General features: G+C 45.4%; 1 protein-coding gene across 1 annotated transcript in view; it reads right to left on the reverse strand.

The window, feature by feature from the left end:
• Positions 1-10,000, reverse strand: part of LOC308369109 (ras and Rab interactor 2-like) — a gene marked incomplete at its 5' end in the record, with an annotated part of 22,298 nt that overhangs the window by 9,256 nt on the left and 3,042 nt on the right. Inside the window, 2 exons of the mRNA XM_080843451.1 lie at positions 1,691-3,202; positions 6,796-6,887. Coding sequence (XP_080699577.1) covers positions 1,691-3,202; positions 6,796-6,887 — 1,604 coding nt within the window. The remainder of the gene's footprint in view (positions 1-1,690; positions 3,203-6,795; positions 6,888-10,000) is intronic.

Consider the following 10,000-nt stretch of genomic DNA (forward strand, 5'->3'; position numbering starts at 1 on the left):
CACTAGTTACGTTCATAAAACCAAAATAAATATTTAAAAAAGGGATTACTTCTTATAACTTAAGGTATTTCAAATACTGTTTCCTAGTTCTTTTCTCAGAGTTCTTGAAATCCAACTGTGTTGCCAGTGTTCTCACAAAACAACAGTAACACACATGACTTTAGACACATGAAGTCAGAACATTATCGATAATATAATATAAGATAATATTTGCACAAGCCATAGAGTTGCAGCCGTACTGTCCCCTCCAGAGGAGTTGTGCTTTGATTGCATGGCTCAAACAGTGGAACATTCTAGAACGTGCCTGTAGAATCCAGCTCTGCAGAAAGCAAATCAAGCCCACAGCTGTCTGCCAACCATCTCTCGCCAAAATACCTCCATTTGAAACACAACTAGTCCAGAGGACATGGTGACTCTGATGAACCGTACAGGACCAGTGCTTTCCCTTCTGCAATCTATAACATGCTAACAAAAAAAGAAACTGATTTTAGCACACACTAGGAATACTTATCTAAAATATATATAGAGAGAGTTATAAAGTAGACAATGTACTTTGAATTTTTCACTTGATGTTTCCTACTTCAAGCAAGTCTGCTCATTATGTTAAAGTTAGAATGCCAACGTAGTTCAAACTGGTGACATACAGACTACAGAGGTCTACATTGTTTTTTGCAGTATGCTACTTTTTCAGTAAGGTCAATTTTTCATGTCTGTACAGTGGCTCTACACCCTATATCAGAAAGAATCCCTTTCATATCAGTCCTCCGTCACTCTGAACAAAGCCTGGCTTGTTTTTCTTCACAAAGAACACAAAGTGGCCCAACGGGGCCCATGCATATTCCTAAACATGGCACATAACCTTCGCTTGGATGTCTAAATGCAAACCTTTATCTAGGGGGCAAGAAAAGTCCACTCAGCACACACACACACACACACCACACAACACCCACACATAAACCTACACACACACACCACACAACACCCAAACATCCTCTTACACACACAGAGTAGTGGACACATTTCTTTGTGCTTTGTTTGTGTTGCAAAGCACCCAGCCGCACCACTGACTCTGTATAAAAACGTTATCACGTCTCGTTGCCGCCTAATGGCATTGCGATGTTTCAATTCCGATGAGGTTACTCAGTTGGCATCCACCTGACGAGGGTTTCGCAGAGCGAGAGCACAGCACCAGCTCTCCAGCCAAAAATAACAGAGCACAGTTAGTCATTGTGGCCACAAAAGCTTCTAGCAACTATGCCAGACCAAGCCCCAGAGTGTCTCTATGCGATTCCTCAACCACATAGAGTTGTGAGACTAGCAATCAATGTTATTAACAATAGTGAGGGCCAGTCCAGAGGATTCACACACACACACTTACACACACACACCCACACACACACACACACAGTCCAGACGATCTCACACCGGTTATTAACCATCGGATGTTTATGGGATGTTTTGATTGGGTGTTTTTTTTTCATGTAGGTTAAAAACTACACGCTTATGCCCTTACAGTGTAGAGTCTTGCAAATATGCTAAAACTTGCTAATGCTTATTTAGTTAAGGATGTATATGTATTATATTGTAATTATAATTTAAGTGCGATAATAATCTATTGAGATTATAAAATATAGTAATGTATAAGATTAGGTCTCTGAAATTAAAAAGGTGCTAAATGAAAGGTTCCTACCGATTTGGTCTTCTGGGATGAAGGACTGTATGGGCGGCTGCAGCTCGGAGCTGTGGATCAGGTAGGCCTTCATCTGTGTGAGGAAGTGCCTGAGGGTCTGCAGCAGGTCCAGGGCGGAGGTGTGTATCCCCCCCGCGGCCCCGCCGCCGTTCTCCTGCATGAAGCTGACGTAGTCCTGCACCAGGCAGCCGAAGTAGGAGCTCTTGTTCCGGGCGAGCCCCGACACCCGCCGCACGGCCCTCCGCTCGGGCGTGGCCAGCGCTCCCAGCATGCCGCTTACCTTGCGGAACTGTCCTTTGAGCGCCCGCGGCAGGAGGAGTGCCCCAGAAGACCGCTGGAAGTGCCCGCGGTAGCGGTACGGTGCATGGAGGCGCAGCCGAAGATCCTGCTCCAACCCTATGCCGTAGTCATCCACCTCCTCTTCTCCCTCGTCATCCTCGTCTTCGTCCTCGCTGCTGTTCTCCAGAGGGGCTAGGCCCCGCAGCGCTGGTGAGCGCTGGAGGGTGGAGTGCTCCACGGACCCCCCCGACGAGGTTGAGGAGGAGGAGGTGGAGAAGCTCAAGCAGCTCAGCCGTTGCTCCCTGACCCCTCCCTGGTGGTGGAGCTGCAGAGGTTTTCTCTGGGGGCTGGAGCTCTGGCTTGGGCTGGGAGGAGACGGGCTGCTGACGTGGACCTGCTCTCCGGGAGACAGCGAAGGCACCCTTCCATGGGGAAGCTTGGTGTGCGCCAGCGCCTTGGCGATGGTCTCGTCGTCCAGGGCGATGTGGCAGCGGTGCAAGTCCACGTCCGGCTGCTTCTTTTTGGGCTGCAGCCGAGGCACAGGGATGGGCAGACTGGGCTTCTTCAGGTCCCGGCTCCGGCTGTGGTTGGTGCCCATGTAGCCTGGCGGGGGCCTCTCTGAAAACTGCTGTGCTTGCTGATGCCCAGTGATGGTGGTGGTGGTGGTGGAGGAGGAGGTGGCGGAGGAGGTGGAGGAGGTGGTGGTGGTGTTGTTAGTGTGAAAGGGAGTTATAGCCTGGGACATAGCCCTTTGTACAGGGACAGGTGCTGTGGAGGCTCTGGGCCTTCGAGGCCACGACCGTGGGGGTGGAGGTCTGGGTGGAGGGGGTGCCCGAGGCTTATTGCTGGCTGGTCTGGAGGATGGAGGGTGGACGTCAGGCTTCAGTCTGCTGGGAACAGGGGGACCATCGGGGGCGTCCTGGGTGTCCTGCTGGAGCGTCTGATGGGTCTGCAGGAAGAGAGGGTTGACGAAACACAGCGCGGCTGTGCTGGACTGGCTGCTCTCCGGGTGGCAGCGGTGGTGGTGGTGGTGGTGGTGGTGAGGGGAAGCGACGAGCGCTCCAGGCGGGGGAGGCTCTCGGTGGGTCGGTGAAGAGTGAAAGCTCCTTTCCTCTACGGGAGCTCCGCACCGCCGAGGACTGAGCCTTTGGCCCTGATACGAGGAACGAGACGGGGAGGAAGAGGAAGATGAGGAAGCTTGTCTGTTGCTGTACGGAACAGAGTCCCAGAAGCCTTTTAAAACAGAGGGAGAGAGAGAGAGAGAGAGAGAGAGAGAAAGGAGAGAGAAACAAACCAATGTAAGAAAATGCGACTCAGTGAAGATCAACACCTTCTACAGAGCAAATCCCACAGCAAAGAAAGGGACCTAAAGAGAGTTGATAAGTTGATCAGATAAGTTGATCACATTACAAACCATTGAGTGATTAATCCATAGATGCTCAAGCCCAAGAAAGAGGGGGAGAAAGCCCAGCGCTAGGAGAGTTAGCACAGAATAGTTCCTTCTTGTCTCTCCATTCTTTTTTTGCTCTGCGTCCTGTTCAGTGTACCCTGCTATGTCTCCTACAATGACTCCTTCTGTCCCTCATTCTTTCTGATACATTGTCTTCTTCTTCTTTTTTTGTTCTTTATCCTTCGTTTGCAGACACCCTTCACTGCTTTGATCCACAGACGCAGAGTTCCCGGAGCAGAGCTGCAGCTGGTTCCAGCGCTGATTCACAAATGCCGTCACACACAGAGAAACACACACACACACACACACATACCCAGCCTGCACAGGCACTGACTCACTCATGCAAATAGCCAGGGTGGGTGGACTTTAGCACTGAGGCGACCCTCTTTCCCTCTCTCTACTCTCTGATCCTGCCCTCCCTACTCGTTTTTCCTCTCTCCCTCTCTCTCTCTCTCTCCCTCTCTTTCTGTATTTATCTCCTCCCCCACTATCCATGAGCCTCTTTTTCTGCTTCCTCCTCTCCCTTCCCTTTGGTCAGGTTTCTGTTTTGATGCAAAGCAGGATGTGCATTGCCTGGTGTCAGGCTGTGGACGTTGGTGTCTTTAGCACATACAGTCGTTCAGGTTAAATCATTTCTTAAAATAGTGAACCATTTCAGGAGTTGGTATTCTTGTCTCCAGGGCAAGGTTATAATAGTTTTCCATTTCACATTTGTCTGCGACAACTGATTTTCTTTTTGTTTTATCTTAATTTTTATTCTATCCTTGTCATAGTTTCAGGATTATTTTTAGTCAGTTTAGTTAGACACAAAAGTTGTCAAGGATTTGTGTGGCATGAAAAATAATCTGCTTATAATTGAATATATCAACATTTCAACTTAACATCCAATCCATTTGATACAGACTGAGAGCCTGTTAAAGATGCAGTGGGTATCACCAAAGGTTGTTGATAATTGTGCTCAAGCATCAATCAAATTACACCTCTCCCTTTCATGATCCTCAACCACCACGTTGATTGGCTGGGATTGATTAAAGCTCGCTCTAAGCCACTATCTTTGTTTCCCATTTACAGAGCCAGGACTTTGTGCGAACACTGGAGGTGTTTTTGCGCAAACACTGAAAGGACAGTTTAGCCAGCCAGTTCAATCCATAGTTTTGTTTTTGAAAGGTTTTTTTTCCTTTCACCACCAACAGCCCAGTTAGCACTGATAAAAGCTTGATAACATGCTAACTGGCATCTTTGGAGATAAAGTAAGCAATGTTATCTTCACAGGATGTTCCGACCCGAACTACATAGTGCACAGACTGGAAGGCTTGTTGGAACCACGGTGTCTTTATCTGTCCTTCACATGACCACATTTCATCAAAAATAATTAGAAGATGATACCAAAAGTTGCTCTTTACATACCTCAGAAAGTAGCATATTGTTGCCTGCTGATTGCTTCTGCTATTTTATTAATTGCTAGCCATTAGCAACGTTAGCTCACTGGAGCATGCGGTCACTCACTCAACGTTCAACGCCTGCACCCTTTTCCACATTTTACATGCAGGTGATGTCATCCGCACTGCCTTAGCAGACACATGTCACTTCTACGGCACTTTTTATAGAACAATAACTTTACACTGAATCAGAAAACAAATGAGACATCAATATTCCCCTTGTCACACGTTTTAAACAAACATGGGCACAGCACTCCCAAAGATGCATGAGTATGCATACATGTGACGTCAATTTGTAAACCGTTTTAGGGAAAGCATGTCATAAATATTTTTTTTAAATGCAACAAAACTGAACCCTATACTATTTAGAGGTCCATCACATACAAATGACAAAATACTACAAAATACATATCTTAAATACATGTTTCAGAAATACTGTCCTTCCCTGTACACAAACAGAGTGTACATAGCAATCCACCTGTAACCATAGTAACCCACCTGAACAAGTTCATGTTCAACAGGCAGAGCTAGTCAGGGCCCATTCTTCTCACAACCAACCAGGAATAAGGATATTTAGCTCATATTTTACAGTAATCTTACTTCAGTTGGCCCTTTAACAGACAGTATTTATTGGACAATAAAATTGTGTTTTACTGCATATGTCCATTTTTGCACAGCTTTAAATAACACGAAAGTAAATGGAAAAGGGATCTTCCCGCATCAAATGAATCACACCTTTGAAAACACCTCCTAAACAGTGCACACACACACACACACACACACACACACACACACACACACACACACACACACACACACACACACACACACAGACACAGACACAGAGAGAGAGAGAGAGAGAGAGAGAGAGAGAGAGAGAGAGAGAGAGAGAGAGAAAGAGATCTCTCAGTCTCTCCACAGGGCTACAGTATGCCTGCTGTATGGAAACTATTCGCAATCAGAGAGAGAGAGAGAGAGAGAGAGAGAGAGAGAGAGAGAGAGAGAGAGAGAGAGAGAGAGAGAGAGAGAGAGAGAGCTGGGTGTCTGGTCTTGGGGAGGCCTGTGCCTGGTGTTTTCCAGGAGGAGTTCTCTCAGCGTCCACCACACCCTTGACTTCCCACCTCCTCACCCACCTCCCTCCAGCCCTCCCCTACAGTCTCAACTCCTCTCCACACTGCTGGGGTTTCTCACTGGGAGCTTAGCAGGACTGGGAATAAACACTGTACTGTGCCTTTAACTGCAGCAGGAGCAGGTCGAAAGAAGAGACACACATATGTCTGAAGCAATGTTGGTTTTGTTGTTGAAAAACAACAAATGTGTTTATACTTTCAACAACTTGGACAGTTCAGAAAATGTAAACAAACGCAGAAAACCCCTAAAGCCTGCATGTGTTTATCATTTGCTTATGTTTTCACCCCTCTCACTCACTCACTCTCTCATTCTCTTTATATCTATCTATCTATCTATTCACTTTCTTTCTATCTATCTATCTATCCTTCTATCTCTTTACACTCTTTCTATCTATAACAAGCACAAAAAGTAAGGACATTTGTGTTTGGCAGATTATTTCTTTGTTGTATCAATGCTTCTTGGCAATACATCTTATACTGTTGAAAAGCCTGTTTATTTCCCATTTAAATGGTGCCACATTTGTTAGGAACATGCATTTGGGGTATGAGCAGCAGAGCTAAGTATGTGGGTTGATTTGCCAAATCTTCAGATCCCTTTAAGAAACTTCACTTCAAAGGTGTCCTTTAGACATTTAGACAATCAATTTTCTTACTTTTTCATCCCTTTCACTCGCTCTCACACTCTCTGTCTATTTATCTATGTATATTTCTATTGGTCTATCTATTCACTATCTATCTATCTGTCTTGGTTTCATTGATCTCTTTAAGAACAATCCAAAAGAGAGGTCCATTTGTGCCACACAGTACCTGCTCCTAGCTGGGCCAGCTCCTCCAGCTCAGCATGGGTCGTTACCAAGGCCACCTCTTCCGGAAGCTTCAGGGTAAAGGGCAACACATCCCTGCACAGAAAACACAGGGAACATTATGTAGGGCAAAGAGACAGAGGGGCAAAGATAAACAAAGACAAGACAAACTAAAAAATAGACAGAGACATATATGTTATGTAGATATATATGTTATGTTATAAGACGAATGTGAGTACAATATGTTTGTGATTTCTCTGTGGCCTACATATTGGACAAGACTGAATGTGATATGTTGTGTCAAAGGGTGACAGATTATTACTACTTTCCATTTCAATACAAACATGGTCTTCACAACCAACTGTATTGTGAAACCTTCCTAGAAAAAAAACTTGTTCACAGTTGGTGGAAATCCAGCACTGCGGTAGCAGTGTCATACTGATCTTCTCAGAAAGCATTGGCAAAAAGAAAAATAGATGTTAAACTTTATAACTATGAAGATTTTGTAAAGCTTTTTAAACCCCCATCCGTACCACCTCAATTCAATCTACAGATTATTTTTGAAACATTGTTTTTGATTGTTATTTTAACATGTTTCATCATTGAATGAATGCTGTTTGATGTGTTCCGGGTTACCATCTGGTAACAAATATGTTACTTGCTGTACGTATGTTGTGGGTACATACATCTTCAGAGAGGGCACCTATACACACATATATGCACACCTCTTACTCACATGAAATCAACACGTAGTTATATTTAACAAAGACATTTTTTGAAAGTATATTTCTGGGAGTTTTGCCTTTATTGTTGCTTGTTGCCTATTGCCCGTCAGTGACACAAGGAACTGCCTGGATTGTAAAGCACTGATTGTGTTGAACGGGAATATAAACTAGAAGTCCACTGTGAATGAGGATCTGTTTGGATTGTAGACGTGAGAATGTGGGATTGAGAGCCAGGTTGTCTGCATGTCCAAGTGGGAGCTGTGATTCGCTCTGCATCCCACTGCTTCTCTCCCTCTTCCTCTCTCTCTCTCCCCCTCTCTCTCACTCTCTCTCTCTCACTCTCTCTCTCTCTCTCTCTCTCTCTCTCTCTCTCTCTCTCTCTCTCTCTCTCTCTCTTTATCTCCTTCTCTCTCTCTCACACTCTCTCTCCACATGTCCCAATGGGAGCAGTGATTCTCTTTGCAGCCCACTGCTTCTCTGGTTTCCAGTGGAGAGGCTGAGTTCACTGGGCTCAGTTCTCTGAACACCAGCCAAACTACAAGGTCAGCTGAGGTAAAACTCACACAAAATGAAAAGTAAACTCTTACTGGCACGTTCTCTCTCTCTCTCTCACACACTGTCTCTCTCTCTCTCTCTCTCTCTCTATCTCTCTCTCTCACTGTCTCTCTCCCGCTCCCTTTCTCTCCATCTCTCTCTCTTGCTCCATCTCTCTCGCTCTCTCTCCTTCCCCCACACTGTCTCTCCCTCTCGCTTTCTCTCTCGCCATCTCTCTCTCTCTCTTCTCTGCACTTTAATGCTGTTCTTTCGATGTTTTAATGCATGTTTTTTTCATTGTCGTATTTTTCACCTAACCAACAAATGACAATCCCATGAGGAATTTAGGCAGCATCTTATATTATATAGCCCTTTTAACCTTGTAATGAAACCATTGAGCACAGTGTGCTACAGCACATAAACACTTATTAGTACGCTTCACCCTCATCATCACTGATCCTAACTGTCGTGAGTGTGCCGGTGTGTTGGTGTCTGTTGAGGAAGTGGGAGCTTGTGTGTGGTCTGTGTTCACTGGTGTTTTCTAAACATGCTCTCCCATATGGATCTGCAGTGGTCAAGTCTGCGACAGCCAAACGCAGAAGTGAGACTTGGCACCACACCGCGCATCGCATTCATTTGCACACACATACGCATGCACCCACACACACACTTACACACAAACAAACAGACAAAAAGCGAAACAAAACACTTATGCTGTGACTCCCCACGTCCACCACACCCTTGACTCCCCACCTCCCTCCAGCCCTCCCCTACAGTCTCAGCTCCTCTCCCCAATCCTGGGGTTACTCACTGGGAGCTCAGCAGGACTGGGAATAACACTGTGCTGTGCCTTTAACTGCAGCAGGACTTGGAATAACACTGAACTGTGCCTTTAACTGCAACAGGACTGGGAATAACACTGTACTGGGCCTTTAACTGCAGCAGGACTGGGAATAACACTGTACTGGGCCTTTAACTGCAGCAGGACTGGGAATAACACTGTACTGGGCCTTTAACTGCAGCACGAGAAGGACTGGGAATAACACCTGGGAAACACCTGTGAGTAAAGCTTTTTAATCTCTTCATCTCTCTCTCTCTCTCTCTCTCTCTCTCTCTCTCTCTCTCTCTCTCTCTCTCTTTCTCTTTCTCTTTCTCTCTCCCTCTATCTATCTGTCTATCTCAGTTCCTTTGATCCCTTTGAGAACAACCAAAACCATTGAGTGCAGTTTGCAACAGCACATAAACACTTATTAGTACGCTTCACCCACATCCCATCATTGATCCTAACTGTCGTGAGTGTGCCGGTGTGTTGGTGTCTGTTGAGGAAGTGGGAGCTTGTGTGTGGTCTGTGTTTATTGGGCTTGTGTCTCCACACATGATCTCCCTTATGGATTAGCAGTCGGAGTCAGCCAAACGCAGAAGTGAGACTTTTCACCACACCGCGCATCACATTCACTTGCACGAACACATACATGCATGCACAAACACACTTACGCAAACAGCATACAATAGTATACAAATACAGAAGTCCAAGAGATGGAAAAAGAGAGAGAGAGAGAGAGAGAGAGAAAGAGAGAGTGGTTTCTCTATTTGTGCATCTGTTTTTCACTTTCTCTTTGCACAGTGCTTTCACAATACTACAGGTAGTCATAGTTCTTAAGGTATTTCTAAGATCTTTGTGTCAGAGAGAGTCAGAGAGAGCAAGAGAGAGAGAGAGAGAGAGAGAGAGAGAGAGAGAGAGAGAGAGAGAGAGAGAGAGAAAGAACAGTGTTTTTCATTCGTCTGACAGATAGAAGATGTGTAAAGGTGAGAAGTGATGAGTGTAATGAGAACAACTGATTTGCAATTAGATGGAAAAAGTGAGAACTATCACAACATATCACAATTGCACTGAATACTACTTCAGATGTAAGATAAATATAGGGATTGAGTAAATGTACGTCGGAACCA

This window comes from Sprattus sprattus (genome assembly GCF_963457725.1).
Source record: "Sprattus sprattus genome assembly, chromosome: 1".
Classification (NCBI taxonomy): domain Eukaryota; kingdom Metazoa; phylum Chordata; class Actinopteri; order Clupeiformes; family Clupeidae; genus Sprattus; species Sprattus sprattus.